This window comes from Chelonoidis abingdonii, chromosome 1, assembly GCF_003597395.2.
Source record: "Chelonoidis abingdonii isolate Lonesome George chromosome 1, CheloAbing_2.0, whole genome shotgun sequence".
Taxonomy (NCBI): domain Eukaryota; kingdom Metazoa; phylum Chordata; order Testudines; family Testudinidae; genus Chelonoidis; species Chelonoidis abingdonii.
The window spans coordinates 212,171,879-212,187,953 of record NC_133769.1 but is presented as its reverse complement, the minus strand read 5'-3'; the positions used below and the strand labels follow the sequence as shown (position 1 = coordinate 212,187,953).

The 16,075-nt window shown below is 41.9% G+C and overlaps 1 protein-coding gene across 7 annotated transcripts in view; it reads left to right on the top strand.

Moving 5' to 3' along the window:
- The window catches only part of KDM6A (lysine demethylase 6A), a 287,206-nt gene that overhangs the window by 197,194 nt on the left and 73,937 nt on the right, over positions 1-16,075 (top strand). For all 7 annotated transcript variants that reach the window (XM_075059516.1, XM_075059508.1, XM_075059521.1 and 4 more), the window contains one exon: positions 6,533-6,626. In XM_075059516.1, the coding sequence (XP_074915617.1) occupies positions 6,533-6,626 (94 nt within the window). The remainder of the gene's footprint in view (positions 1-6,532; positions 6,627-16,075) is intronic.

The window sequence follows — 16,075 nt, the reverse complement described above, 5'->3', positions numbered from 1 at the left end:
CCAGCTTCAGTAGTGCTTCAAAGGGATGATCTTGTATGCTCTTGTCCATTTCTGTGGCCATTCTTGGTGCATCCTAGCCAAAGTCTCTTGCCAGTCTACTGTACATCTATGTGGTATTGAGGGTTCCCATGGAACCAAAGGTTCTGTTTAAAAACAACTTTTAAACAATGTGATATTCTCCTAAGTTAACAGTGAAAATAAATATAAATACAAGTGAAAATTACTTAAATTGATTTTCATTTTCCAAGCTGAGCAAAATTCAGGAAGAAAACTAATATAAATAGTGAGAATTTTAATTTGATTCATTTTGCCTAATTTGGACATTGAATTTATTTTGTGGAAAGCCTCTTATGCACAACAAAGATTATATAACTACATTTTTCAGTGCTTTTCCACAAATGCTGTGCAACATCATATATACTTCAGTCCTTATCAATTGTTTATTTAGAATGTAAATCTACATTCTACCTATACAACTGCAAATTAGCTCCTACAGTGGAAAATGTTCATTTGTCATTCTCCTAGAACACCAGTTTTGTGGCGGTTGCATGTCTTTTCCAGCAGGCTCACCTAGTTTGTTGTTAATATTAAAATAAATAATCAGAATTGGAACTGATTACTAAGAAATACCGATTTAACAAAAATTGCAGTGGAGTTTTAGCAGTGTGGGTCATTCTGTTTCAGTTTAAGTGATATCAAGAGGAATATACACAACATGGTTAATTGATTCTACTTTTAATATGTGTAAGTGAAAAATGCATATATGCAAGATTAAAGGCTTGAGAAAAATATTTAAGAACGTATCCATATATATTGGAGTACAATATTTTAGATAAATGGCATACATACATATCATTGTTTTCACCAATATAACTAGAGACAATATTGAAAAGATGAAATGTATTATTTCTGCTGTGCCAAAATTAACTCAAAATGTATAATTTATACATGTTGCAACTTTTAAATGATGTGATAAATCTAAAAATATAATTTTAAATATACATTTTTATTCTATAAAATGGAAATGGTATGCGTTTATGATGAGTTACTTATATTCAAGGCTAAGGCTTAGAGAGAGCTCTTGGATACAGCAGACTCTGTTTAAATGGCAGACTGCTGAATAGCATGTGTACATAGGGCTTGTCTACACTACCCACTGGATCGGCAGGCAGCGATCAATCCAGTGGGGGTCGATTCGCGATAAATTAACCGCTGAATGCTCTTCCGTCAACTCTGGTACTCCACGACAATGAGGAGTACAAGCAGAGTCGACGGGGGAGTGTTAGCTGTTGACTTAGCACAGTGAAGATACCGCTGTAAGTAGATCTAAGTACGTCAACTTCAGCTACGCTGTTCATGTAGCTGAAGTTAAGTATCTTAGATCGACCCCACGCAGTAGGGAACAGATTAACTGCACTGCATTTCAATGAGTGAGCCATGTATAAATGGCGCACTTCATGTTTGTAAGCCTGCTTGCACTAGACAGGTATATTTCGTAGAAAAAATATTTTGATTTACTTGGATTTCTAAAATATGCTAGTCAAAATATATCAAGTATCAGTTTAAAAAAGGAGGCTGAGAGGGGACGTTTTAGGCTTTTTTTCATGTTGAGTAGCACCTTGCTCTGAGTGATTCCACTAATGTCAGTGGGATATTTTTGGGGTAAGGTTCTGTTCAACGTGAGTAAAGATACCAAATCTGTCCAAATGTGAAAGAGAAATTTCAGTTGTTTCAATCCCAGTAAAATTCCACTTAATCTCCACCCCAGTACAGTTCTTTGTTCAATGTCTGATATTTATGTTCTAGAATGACAGCTAAATATGTCACTTACCTAAATTCAGTTTTTAAAAAATATTGTATACAGCACGTGTCCTAAAGCAAATAATTAAATATTAACGTTTGCAAGCACAATCTCTTCCTGTAATATTTTGACAGTAGGTATTTTGATTCTACCTGATTAAGAATTGCCTATTATAATGCTACCTATCTGGGCTTCAGATATGATACTAGTGTAAACAATGGGCGAGATCCTCAGCTGTTGTAAATCAGCAAAGTTCCATTGAAGTCAGTTGAACAACACTATTTTTTATTAGCCGAGACTTGGTCCAATACCTTTTCAGGCCTTGATCACAGATGTTGCAGTGCGGGGAACCTAAAATCAGTGACAAAACTCCTTATTCTGTAGTAGCACATTTAGTTATATAATTTTAAAGTTTTTATTTTAATAATGAATCCAGTACACTTAGCCTGTTTTCAAGTGTTGACAATATTATGAAATGCTGCCCAGGGTGTTAGGGTGGCGTGGTAGTGAAGGGTATGTGTCTGGTTGACAGGTTAAGGAATCAACCCTCTAATTCTGAATTCTAGTCTTGAGACTTTCAAGATTCATAGGCCAGAAATGGATCATTATGATTATCTAGTCTGACCTGTGTAACTCAGACTATAGAATTTCACAAGTGATGCCAGCATCAAACCTGTTGTAACTTCTGGCTGAGCTTGAGAATATCTTTTAGAAAGTCCTCCAATCTTATTTTAAAGACTTCAGGTGATGGAGAATCCACCAAATGCCTAGGTGGTTTCCAGTGGTTAACCCTCGCTGTTAAAAATTATTATTTCTACTCTGAATTTGTTTAGCTTGAGCTTCCATCCATAGGATGTTATGCCTTTATTTGCTGGACTAAAGAGCCTCTACTGTCAAATCTTTTATTTCCTGTGTGTGGGTACTTAGAGACCTACATGCCTATAGGTGATCAAGTCACCTGCTAACCTTCTATTTGATAAACTAAATAGATGAGCTTCTTTAGTCTCTTACTGTAATGACCTGGAATCATTCTTTTAGATATTTCTGAAATTTTTCCAATTTGTCTAGATCCTATTTAAATATGGACATTAGGTCACAGTATTCAATTAATATTCTCACTAATGCATTGGTCTCCCTGTGTAACCTTTTCACATACTGGCATTATTAGCTTATTTCTAGCACTCTGTATCTTTCCCAGTAATCCAAGTTTTATTAAATATCAATGAGTCATTAAATTCCTTCAGCCAGTTCTCTCAGAACTCTTGGGTGCAAGTTATATCTAGTCTTGCAGATCTTAAAATGTTAACTTCAGTAGTTGCTGTTTAACATCCTTCTTATTTACTGTTGGAATAGAAAGTATTTCATGCTCGCACCTTTCAGTGATAGTATCATCCAGTTTCTTTCCAAATATAGAACAGATACATTTACTGAACTCTTCTTTCTTTTCCTGCGTCACTGACAATTTTTCCACCCCTATCTAGTAACAGACCTATACCTTTGCTAAGATTTCTTTTGGTCCTGATGATAAATTTAAAAAACTCCTTTGTGTTGTCGTTAACTGTACTGGACATGAATTTTTCAGCTAGGTAGCTTCCTTTATCAGTTGTCTACATTCTGGACTTCTGATTTAGTCATTGCTGTCAACTTTCCCCTTTTGCTATTTGTTATATGTTATTGCTGCTTCCACTCTCCTTCTTAACCAGACTGATATTTTAATCAAGAAAGTCCTGTCTTGTGATTGTGGAATTTGGGCTTTTGGGCATCTAGTAAAGGTAACAACTCCTAATAATCATTCATATTTGCTTTGTTTAAATTTTAATTCCCAGTCAATTTTGCTTAAAATTGCCTTCAGCTTCATGAAATTGTCCCCATTAAATCACCGAATAAATATATATTTTACTGCTCAGGACTGTCTTCTGTTTGCACATAATCGATGTAACTAGGTTGTCAATATTTGCATTGAGACAGTCATTAACTTTCAGTTCAGTGGTCAATTGATCTTTGTCAGAAATGAGGTCTAATTTTGAGTATCACTAGCTAAGCTGTAATACATTTTATTTAAGGAAATTATTATTATATTTAGAAATTCCAAAAAAGTCATATTAATGGTAACATGAGACCTCCAACATGTATCTCCCTGATTGAAATCAGGGAGGAGTAACTGAGGAATTAAGGCATTTAAAATAAATTGACCATTAAAAATAATTACATTATGTACAGTATATATAGTCAAGATAACAGACACAGGTTAATGCTGTCAGATAAAATTCAGCTGTTTGAAACACTGCCCATTTAAGCAGTGAAGGAAAGAGTACACAGTCTGGAAGCCTTTTTCATCACCAGGGTCCTGAACCTATAAACTACTGTCACGGGTTTTCCCAGGATGCAACTTGGAACTGGGGTACTGCTGAGTCCTCTAATCTTACCAGACTGGGCTCCCTCTTACACTGTGATGTACAAGCTGCAAACCTCTCCAGGTATTGCACTTACACGAACATCCACCAGGCAGGGACACACCTAGTTGAGTTACATGAATGCTTCTCCCAGCCACTTATGAACCAACAGCAGAGAGGCTCCAGCCTATTCTCTCCAGCTCCTCAGCCTAGGATCCCAGAGGTGTACCATCTTGCCCTGGTCAGAAGCCTGACCAGTGTAAGTTTGTTACCCAGTCCACCCCTCCCTCATTGTGTAGAGGACATGCACCAGCTTTCGTTCACTGAGCAGAGGTTTCCCTAGCACTTCAAGCAAAACACACTGTTTTAGGTAAAATATAAAACAGATTTGTTAACAGAAAGATAGATTTATTTTAAGGGATTGTGAGTGGTAGGCATCATGAGTAGAGATGATTACCAAAGAAAACAAAAATAAGTGCACAGTCTTAAATTCTATAAACTAAACAATATTTGAACCAAGCAGATAGTACAAACAGGTTACAGATCTTCGGTGGGTAGGCTGGAACTCTCCTTCAGCCTGGAACCACTTCCCCAGTTAAAAAGACTTTGTCCTCCAGACATGTTTCCAGGTGTTGAGTTGAGGGGGGGGAGTGAGGACAAGTAGTGATGTCACTTCCCTCTTTTCTAGCTTCTTCCAGTTTGCTGGAAAGAGCCTTTGCTATGATGTGGGTCAAGCAGTCTCCATTGTATACAGTTCCTAGGATAGTCCTTGAGTGTGTCGACTCCCTTTAACGGACCATCAGCAGCATGTGGCAGCTCCATTGTTTTACCCAAAAGGCTGGTTGTGGGTGTTCCCAACCTCCCAACATATTTCAGTAACACACACATAGCAAAACTTTATAACTTCCCATAGAATGATAGCACATACAATCCAACAAGATATTAATGTTTAACAGATCAAGACTTTTAAAATGATATCTCACAAGGCATACTTTGTACAAAACATACACCTCTACCCAGATATAATGCAACCCGATATAACATGAATTCGGATGTAATGCAGTAAAGCAGCGCTCCAGGGCAGGTGGGGCTGCACACTCCGGCGGATCAAAGCAGGTTCTATATAACACGGTTTCACCTATAATGCAGTAAGATTTTTTGGCTCCTGAGGACAGCATTATATCGGAGTAGAGGTGTATCATAATTATATGATAGTAGTGAATATGGGGTTCCAGGGTGCTGCTTTGAGGTACAGAGTGCCACAACTACTCAGAGGTTTGCAGCTTGAGGGCCCATGGTTCTACAGTACATATGAATTAGAAAGTGAACACTTTCATGATTCAAGCATATCTTGTGTAAATTGAGGATGATAAGATAGAATATCCTAATGCTGCTAATATATTCCAGTACCTTTTAGTGGCTATGTGTATTTGAAAATCATAGCTCCCAGTATGGCTGAAATCCTCTTACTACTGGGTAATAAACATCGAATGCTACCTATAGCCATAAGTTATAGAAAAATAGATTTTAAAATATTGACTTTTTTGCATCATCTACAAACTGCCTCAGCCACCAACATTAGAGCATGGCTGCACTACAGCAGCACAATTACTGCGGTGCAGGTGTAGCGCCATAGTGCAGATGATTTCTACATCAATGGAAGGGTTTTTTCCACTAACATGGTTAATCCATCTCTGCAAGAGGCGACAGCTATGTTGACGAAAGAATTCTGTTGACCTCACTGCGTCTTGACGGGGGGTTAGGTTCAGATAACTTCAGTGCTCAAGGTGCAGTATTTTTCACAGCCCTGGGCGAAGTAGCTAGGCCTATCTTATTTTTAAGTGTAAACGGGGTCTTCATTTCTGTTTGTTTCTGTTCTGTAGTTTGTGGGAGGAATTTACAAGTTTATTAACTGCACTCTGTTACGATAGTAATGAGCTCAGTATACACGCTGACTAAAACAGTATAGAAATGTAGAGCCAAATTTAAGAAAACCCATTTTGATATTGCAGGGACCATTGGTTTGAATATGAATGGCATTATGCATATGTAGGAAACCTGGCTAAACCACTCTTTTTTTGCAAAATTTTCTTCTTCATTGTATTGTTTTATGTGTTGACTTTATACCAACTTTTATCTTCAGACAGGTTATTCCACTGCACTATGTATCTCCATCATTAAAGCTTTCATTGCACTGTATACAAGAAATTTTGTTGTAGATTTTCTGGGAATGCATGCGTGTGCTGTCAGTGCTGTGTTACAGTTACTATTGGTGGTAGGATATAAGTTTTATGAATAATCCATTTCCTTTTTGCCTCCCCCCCCTCCACTCTTGCAGAGAAAGTATCACTCTGCAAAGGAAGCTTATGAACAACTTTTGCAGACCGAAAACCTTTCTGTACAAGTCAAGGCAACTGTCTTACAGCAATTAGGTATGTAAAAGCAAGTTTTCTGTGTGTGCGTGTGTTTGGATTTGCCTCTCTGGTGGTTTTTATTTTGCTGTGTGTCTTTACAATTAATAATTAGTGCATTCAGAAGATGCTTTTTGAATTCTCTATTTCCAGTGAGTCAAAAATTCATGAGGTTTTTACCCAAGTTAGAGAGAATAACATAACCGTAAATAACCTCTCTACTAGTAGAAGGGAGGAGAGAGACAGATGTTTAATGGAAACTTTATAATTTGTTGGGTTCTTGGATATTATGGTGATTTATACTAACAGTACATTGTGCAGTATAGTGGAGAATTTTGGTGAAAAACAGGAGCGGTTATGCACCAGTTGCAACAAAATATTTATTTTATTTGTAGGGGGGGTTTATAATGGAAACTACATAAATGAGTGAAAAGAAGCTGGAGTCATTTTCCATGTTTTCGAAAGTTCATGTGTATTCTTTAGTCTAGGCTTTCTACTGGATGGGTAGAACATTCTTCATTGATCACATAGGCTTTATAAAAAAATTTTCAAAGTATGTTCACTTTATTTTTTATTTAATACAGAAAATTCTTCATTCACTATTGTCATGTTTTTATTTAATTTAATATTTTTAATATTTAGTCTGCTTCCTTCAGTATTCCTTTCCTTTTTGATCATTGGCAGATTACTTCATCAAGAATTTTTCTATAATGCTTGCCTTTTGTGATGTAGATCGGTTGTTTATTGATTAGTTTTAATTTGCTTAGCTTTTGATTTTCTGCATAGGAGTAATAATAAATAAAACTTGCTGAAATTTACATCTGCCATGTAAGAGCGTGAATGGTAGAGACACCACACCAGCTACAAATCAGATTGATTTGAGGAAATAATCACTAGACCCTACATTTGAAACCTGTAAGTGGGGTAAGAGAAGGTATTCAAATGTGGGTCAGGTTCTTCTTCGAGTGCTGTCCCTGTGGATGCTCTACTCCAGGTGATGGTGCATCCCGGCGCAGTTGATCGGAGATCATCAGTAACAATGCCTGATCAGGACGCACGCACTCAGCTGCTGTCTCGTTAGAGTCTGCATGAGTGCGTGCGTCTCGCACCCCCCTTAGTTCCTTCTCAACTATCCTTGGCTGAAGACAGGACTCAGGGCAATGCTGATCCTCTTCCCTAGTCTCTGAAGGAAACAAGTACAAAGACAGAGAAATAGTTAGTTAGTAACATCCCAGTTATTTCCCTTCCTTTAAAATAGTTACTTAGTTTAAAAAAAAAAAATCAAGGTTGTCTCCCGTTGAGACACTCCCCGGCATTCCTAGTGCAATAATGCCAGGTCTTCAGGATTTAAGAAATATACTTCCTGTCAAGATTCTGTCATGGTCCGACAGACACTTATGCTGTGTGAAGTGCGTCAGTGAAACACACATCCGTGCCAAGTTTATCCATTGTACCAGCCAAAACCAGGGCTCCTTGTGACAGAGACCTGTGGCTGAAAATGCTCCTGATGGAGAAATCCCTACAGCCGTTTATGGAGACGGGCAATAGCAAACCCTCTCCCTCACACTCCCCGGCCAGATCCGAACCGATTGGGAGCATGGCTTCACCCACTCATGCGAAGAGGCAGGAAGCCCAATTGTCTCCATCCAGAGGCTTTCAAAAGGGAAAAGGGTCTCCTGTGAGACCCTTACCCTCAGTGCTGACAGCGCTGAAGGCAGGTGCCTCCAACCATCCCAGCACCTCAGCCACAGCTCCCGCGGAGTGCAGAGGCAGGGACCCAACTTCCCATACTGAGAAGGTCTCCTTGGCACCGGTCCCCATGGCACCAAAAATAGACCTGGTGCCAACAGCACATTCTGCTCCGGTACCGACAAGAAAGTCGGCACTGAGCCTGCCTGCCACTCCAGCAGCAGCAGCCAACCTCCCGCAGGGTGCCTACAAATGGCCCTTGGCGCCGGAGAAGGCAAAACAGAAGTCAGTGCACGCTTTTGAGCACGGATCACTTTCAACAGGATCACAGCCCAGGGAACAGCAGCAGCAATTCTGAAGTCTGTACGACATATCAGTGGCCCTTCAGCCTGACTGTCCACTCCTTGACACGCAGCGCTCACTCTTCGACCAGCCGTTCTCCCCACCTGACCTGTCTACCTTCACTAATAGCAAGCCTGATATGCAGCAGCAGCAGGAGTTCTGCCTACTTACCTCTCCTCCTCCATCGGAAACTTTTGCACCTCAGGTCACAGCTCACAACCACCAGCCGCAGTTTCCCTACTTTGCCCCCCATGGGCAGCACCTAACTTCACTTATCCCATGCCTTGGCCTCAGTTGTACCCTGGGGTAGCTCCTGCTGCCACTCGTCCTCATGCTTTTTCCACCAGATCAGAAGCTTCTTCTGCGCCTCTGTCTCCAGCTGATTCATACCCTGATTCACCGACTCCTAACTCTCCATCAGCTCCAGATGGAGCCCTCATGCCTCCGCCTCCACAATTCCAAAAACTTTAAACAATTCCAAAAACTTTTCAAGAAGGTGACCCTCAGCCAGGGCTCCCCTTTAGAGAAAGAGAGACAACACAGACTCCTCAATATTCTCCAAACCTCTGCACCCTCAAAGATCGCACTCTCCATAAATGAAGCATTCCTAGAACCAGCTGACACCGTTTGGCAGACCCCAGCCTCTATCCCACCAACTTGCAAAAAGGCTGACGGTAAATATTATGTTCCTGCTAAGGACGTAGACTCCTGATTTTCCCATCCACAACTGAATTCTCTTGTAGTGGATGCAGTGACACACAGGACGAAACAGCCACACTGCCAGCCCACCCCGCAAAACAAGGACCTCAAACACCTTGACCTCTTGGGCCGCAACGTCTATACTTCTTTCATTCTGCAGTTCAGAATTGCAAACTATTCCGCCCTTCTTGCAAGCTACAACTTCGACAATTACAATAAACTCTTTGATTTTACCTCCCATATCCCGGAGGACAGGAGAGCAGACTTTGTCAGTCCTTGTTCAGTTGCTCTCCAGAACGGCCCTACAGGCATCTCTAGACATGGCAGACACAGACCGCCACAGCAGTGGTTATGCGCAGATCTTCCTGACTGTCTGCATCTGGTATCCCCAAAGACCTGCAGACCAAAGTGGAGGACTTCCCCTTTCATAAAGATAAGCTTTTTTCCAAAAAAAACCCAACAAAGTCCTTCACACTATGAAAGACTCTAGAGCGACCCTGCACACCCTGGGCATTTACCCATGCCTTCCCAGGAGACAACGGTGTCAACTGTATCAGAGGCCACACACACAACACTATAACCAGCGTCGGCCCAGACCATATGATATAGCCAGGATTCGCACTCGATCTCCTAGTCGCAGACAAAACCAAAGCGCAACCAGCTACCTCCTAACCATCAGGAAGTAAACAACAATTTTGAAGCGTTGGTTGAGGGTCTGCACGACCACCCCTTGACTCCACCGCCTATTTGCCCATTTGGCCACCACCTCCAGGGTTTCCACCGTACTTGGCAGCAGATCACACAGGCCCCTTCGGTCCTGGAAATAGTTGAGTCCGGTTACTCCGTCCCTTTTATATCCTACCCTCCCCCCATTCCTGTCCCTCCTCAGGGACCCTTCTCATGAGCACCTACTTTGCATAGAAGTGGCTCATCTTCTACAGCTAGGGACAGTGGAACCTGTGCTGACACAACATTGAGGAAAAGGGTTCTACTCCCACTACTTGCTGACCCAAAAGAAGAGCTGGGAATGGAGGCCTATACGAGGCCTACGCTGATTGAACAAATTTGTACATGTACAGAAATTCAAGATGGTCACACCTGGCACAATAATACCCGCGCTGGAACAAGGGGACTGGTTCACAGCCCTCGACCTACTTTTCACATAGCCAGCCCTCAGACACTTCGTGCAATTCACACTTGGACACGACCATTTTCAGTACAGGGTACTCCCTTTCTGACTCTCCACAGCACCGAGAGTATTCTCCAAGACCCTAGCCGTAGTCGTGGCCCACCTCCACAGACATGGGATCATACTTTCCCACTATCTAGATGATTGCCTCATCAAAGGCAACTCCTATGATGAGACATTACGAGCTACCCATTTCGCCCTCTTCCACAGCTTAGGTCTGCAAATGAACTTCCAGAAATCCACCCTGACTCCTACACAGCAGATTGAATTCATCGGCGCTCACCTGGTTTCAGTCCAAACCAGAGCATCACTCCCACACAACAGATTCCTCACTATTACACGTCATACACACTGTCTGTTTGTCCCAGGACACAGGCAAGAATTTGCCTACAGCTCCTTGGCCACATGGCAACCATTACCTTGTTGGTCAAGTACACCAGGCTGTACATGATGTCTTCAGGGTTGGCTCAACTCCAACTACAAACCCAGCAGACACAGCTATTTCATGATGCTAACTCCTCCAGCGAACATACTAGCTTCCCTACAATGGTGGACAAGACCAGAGAACCTTTGCATGGGCGTTCCCTTCCAGCAATGCTCCCTGATGCTCATGCTCACCATGGACGCTTCCCTGATCAGTTGGAGAGTGCACCTGTGTGGGACACGTGGCACAGGGCTGCTGGTCCCTGCCAGAGACACGTCTGCACATAAATCTCCTAGAGCTCAGCAGTGAGACAAGCCTACCTTCACTTTCTTCCTCTCATAAAGAACAAATCTGTCAGGGTCCTAACAGGCAATATAGCACATATGTTTTACATCTGCAGATGGGGGGAGCACATTGCACTCCCTATGCATGGAGGCCATCCAGTTATGGAATTGGTGCATACAACACCACATAGAAATTACCGCTTCATACCTACCCGGATGTTACAACACTACCGCCGACACACTCAGCAGACACTTCTCCAAAGAACATGAATGGGAATTACGTCCCACAATACTACAACAGCTCTTCTTCCACTGGGGCACCCTGTCGATAGACCTCTTTGCCACAACCAAGAATCGCAAATGCCACCTATTTTGCACCAGAGCAAAATTTGGGACTGCATCCCTAGGAGACGCGTTCCTCATCCCATAGAACAACTGTCTCATATACTGCTTTCCACTGATCCCTCTGATACACTGGGTTCTATGCAGGATCAGAGACGACAAGGCCTGGGTCATACTTATTGCCACAGCTTGGCTGAGACAGACATGGTATCCTTACCTTCTCCGCATGTCCATCTGTCCTCCACGGACTCTCCCCAACAGACCAGATCTGCTTTCTCAGGACGACGGCCAGCTTCTTCACCTGCAGCTCCAGAAACTCCACCTGATGGCGTGGTTCCTTCATGGTTCCAGACCCATGAATTAGCTTGTTGTGAGCAAGTCCTGCATTGTAGAAAAGACTCCACTCGTAAGATTTACCTGCAGAAGTGGAAATGCTTCTCCGTGTGGTGTTCCATTAAACATTTGACACCCCATACCGTGACTCTCCTTAACGTCATAGACTACCTTTTGAAACTAAAACAGGACAGGTTCTCGCTCAGCTCCATCAGAGTACATCTTGCAGCCCTCCCCACCTTCCATGATTTGCTGGACAGATATTCACTCTTTGCCCTCCCCACCATAAAATGCCTTCTCACGGGCCTGCAAAATCTCTATCCTGAGATTTATCCGTCAGCAGCTGCCTGGAATCTCAACCTAGTTCTTCGTGGTCTTATGAAACCTCCCTTCAAGCTCTTAGCTACCTCATCTCTTCTCCACCTGTCTATGAAGGTACCATTCTTGGTTGCTATAACATCAGCAAGGAGAGTAGGAGAAAGAAGCACCCTGATGGCCTACCCTCCCTACACAAACTTCTCTAAAAATAAAGTTACTCTGCAACCCCACTCTACATTTCTCCCTGAGGTGGTGTCCACCTTCCACCTTAACCAACCAATATACTTACCTGTATTCTATCCCAAACTAGATGAGACTCCGCACAAAGCAGCTGTACCTACCCTCCACGTCAGACGAGTAATCACCTTTTATCTAGACAGAATTAAACCATTTTGTAGGTCTCCGCAGCTATTTGTCTCCACTAACGAGAGATTGAAGGGTGCACCTACCTCTAAGCAATGCCTTTCCAAGTGGATCTCTGACTGCATCAGATCCTGTTACCGCATTCAGCTTGGCCAATCACCCGAAGGCATCAGAACTCATTCTACTCGAGCTATGTCAACATCCATTACCTTCCTCCATAATGTACCTATTCCTGATATCTGTAAGGCAGCCACGTGGACATCTGAACACACATTTACCAAACATTATGCTATCACGCAGGATACCACGGCAGACACCATAGTAGGCCACACAGTACTGTCTACAGTCGTCATTGCCGCAACTCCAAAGTCCCACCAGCCATAGTGGGTGCTGCTTCACATTCACCTGGAGTGGAGCACCCACAGGGACAGCACTTGAAGAAGAAGAGAAGGTTACTCACCTTGCAGTAACTGAGGTTCTTCAAGATGTGTGTCCCTGTGTGTGCTCCATTACCCACTCTCCTCCCCTCTACTTTGGAGTACTACTCTGACATCTCTATGGCAGAGAAAGAATTGAGGGGGATGCGGGACACGCATGCTCAGGCAGACCCTAACGATGCTGCAAGACAGCAGCTGAGCACATGCGTCCCAACCAGGCACTGCTACCTAGGATTTCTGATCAACGGCGCCGGGATGCACCATCACCTGGAGTGGAGCACCCACAAGGACATACATCTCAAAGAACCTCAGTTAATGCAAGGTGAGTAACCTTCTGTTCTTTGCAGTCAAGGAAATGGTCTCTCCATGTCATTTTTTTTCCACTAAAATTTTCAAAAGTATATTTAATATTTGGAAAACATAGACACACAATGGCAATACAGATTTCCACAAACATTTAAAGAGTGCTTTTTCAACAATGCTTTTATACAGTATGCTAACTTACAAGTAATGAAAGCGTAGTTCGTTCTCCATAAAGACTCTGTCTCTGAGTGATGATTATTTGTGAGTCACTTGTTCCCTAAAAATTTGTTGAGTGAATCTGCTCAGTCAGGATAGGCCACCGCTTTGTGATAAAGTGATAACTTCTTTGTGAGCAAAAGGACAGACCTGCCTGAATCAAAACACTCAGGTAAAATGATACACAGTTTGTTTCTGACTGCCAGTGAGATGTACTCCATCAGATCCATGGTGCTTATCACAAACATGAACTCTAGTAGAATATCTGAGGAAGAATTGATTTATTATAGAAAATGACCCAGGTGTAAAAATAATTTGGCACTAAGGAAAAATAAAGGTAAATGTTCTCTCTGCCAGAATGGTGTAAAAAGAAAGTTTATTGTATGCTGCTGGCAAAAGAAGTGAAGAACATGTTTTTATGAACATTTGTGTCTTTATATTGAATTTTTTACTCCTGCAGAAGATAGTTCTAGCAGCAAAAAGACTTTTCTCAGCTAGGAAATGCCTCTTGAGCAAGGTGCAAATTTAGATGATGCCCAAGTCTCAGATACATGCCTAACTGAGAGGGAAAAGGACTTCAGTTTGGGAGGGGATTTTTGTATTCTGGCAGAGATATGCATGTGTGCACATCAAATATTTCATGGCCATCATACCCAGTCTATGAGGTACAACACAAAAACCATGAGTTAGTTTCTTTCACTGCACCGTCATTCTTCATTTCATATATTTTTCTACTTGTATAGACAAATAATCCTTTTTAATAATCCTAACCTAAAATGACATTGATTTGTAAAATTAAATGTTGTTTTGTTTGAGATCTAGTAATCCTTGGGTAAGAGGATTGGGTTCAGTCATTTTGAATCTTTTAGACCACCCATAACCATTAGAGTTTGCCTTAAAAGAAAAGTTCACAAACAGGTACTGGTCTGTTAAGTGTAGGAATCCAGTGTGCATGTTCAAGGGCCTCAGTCCTTTAAGGCCATGAATTCTGGGAGGTATAGTCCAGAAGGAATGATGGGGATACAGTCTCAAGGTCATATGGCTGGTCATGTGAGCAAGGTAGGAAATAAAAAGCAGTCTCTCTATTTTCATCAGTCAGAGAAAAACACCAGGGATTGAGAAAAAGCTGGTATACGTCTCTTTACAGAAAATGGGAGGAGGACAGCTGCCCAGAGTGAGATTGATGGAGCTCTTTTCATAAAATGAGGTGGAACAGGAACCAGACTAGCGTAAGACCTTGGTAGAGAAATACTGTGAGCCTCTGATACGAGTAAGGACTATGGAGTCTTGGGGAAGGGACAAAAGCAGAGTTAAAAGGGTGAAAGGCTGAATGCATGTTTTACCAATAATGTAACCTGGGAGTCTGGGAATTTGTGGTGAAATTCAGCATTGTATCTGAGAGTTTGAGTTAATGAAGAAGCAAGGAAAACAGGCAGAGCAGTGCAGCTAGATTGAGTGGATACAACACATCTCTTACAGGTACAGTTTGACCTTTGTTCCAGAACAGCCACTGAATGTTTTGAATTTAAGAACCTCTCTATTTACCTAGCCATTATTGTTAGCAAACCCTATTTTAAGGGATACCTTTTAATTTGTTGAAAATTAGATTGTGGGATTAGTGCATTATTACTTTTCACTGTTTTGCGTAGTCCATGCCTTCGCTAGGTACTGTAGTCAAAACTTACTACCATCTTTTGACGTTTGTTTTTGCCAGGGACCAACATCTGCCCTCAGGTACTCCAGTTGGAGTCAGGAAAAAAAATTGATTGAAACAATGTGCATTTTCTGTCATAGGTTTTCAACCCTCTCCTCTGTTCTCTTCAGAAATCTTTCTCATAGAATCTGTTATGTCAGGAAGTTGTCATCCATGTTCACTTGGGGTCAATAGAATAGTTTCTCCAACAGTACAAAAGGAAGGGTTTCTTCCATTTTTTTCCTTATTCCAGTACTTTATCTGATTGTGCTTATGGGCAGAGAAGAGGCCCAGCCTCCGTGATCTGTGCCATTCTGTGGGATAGGTGTTGATGCTGATTTTTTTTTTTTCCTCCTCCTCCCACATGTTATCAGGAAGGTACAATAGGATACAGCCCCATTTTATTTACTCCAGTGTGGCTTGCAAGTTCTGGTATCCCAGAACTCCTGGAACTACCATAGGAACTTCCCTTCTTGTTGTTGATGATCACCGGTATGTTTAGTGAATGTTCTACTAAGGGTACAGCATGTTTTCCTATGGTGATGCAGACTTTTAACAAGAAAGAAAAAAGCGTCCCTTTAGCAAGATGATCTCTGGGATTGAGGAAATTTAGTGCATTTTTTGCAGTTTCGTTCCAATTATCCTAGAGGCTATCTCCTTTATTTCACTTAGGGTTGTCATTGGTCAGTATACCTGTCACTTTTGTCCACATCATGCACCTATTCAGACTTACTCATAGACTCATAGACTCATAGGTCAGAAGGGACCAATATGATCATCTAGTCTGACCTCCTGCACAAGGCAGGCCACAAAACCCTGCCCATACACATTTATAACA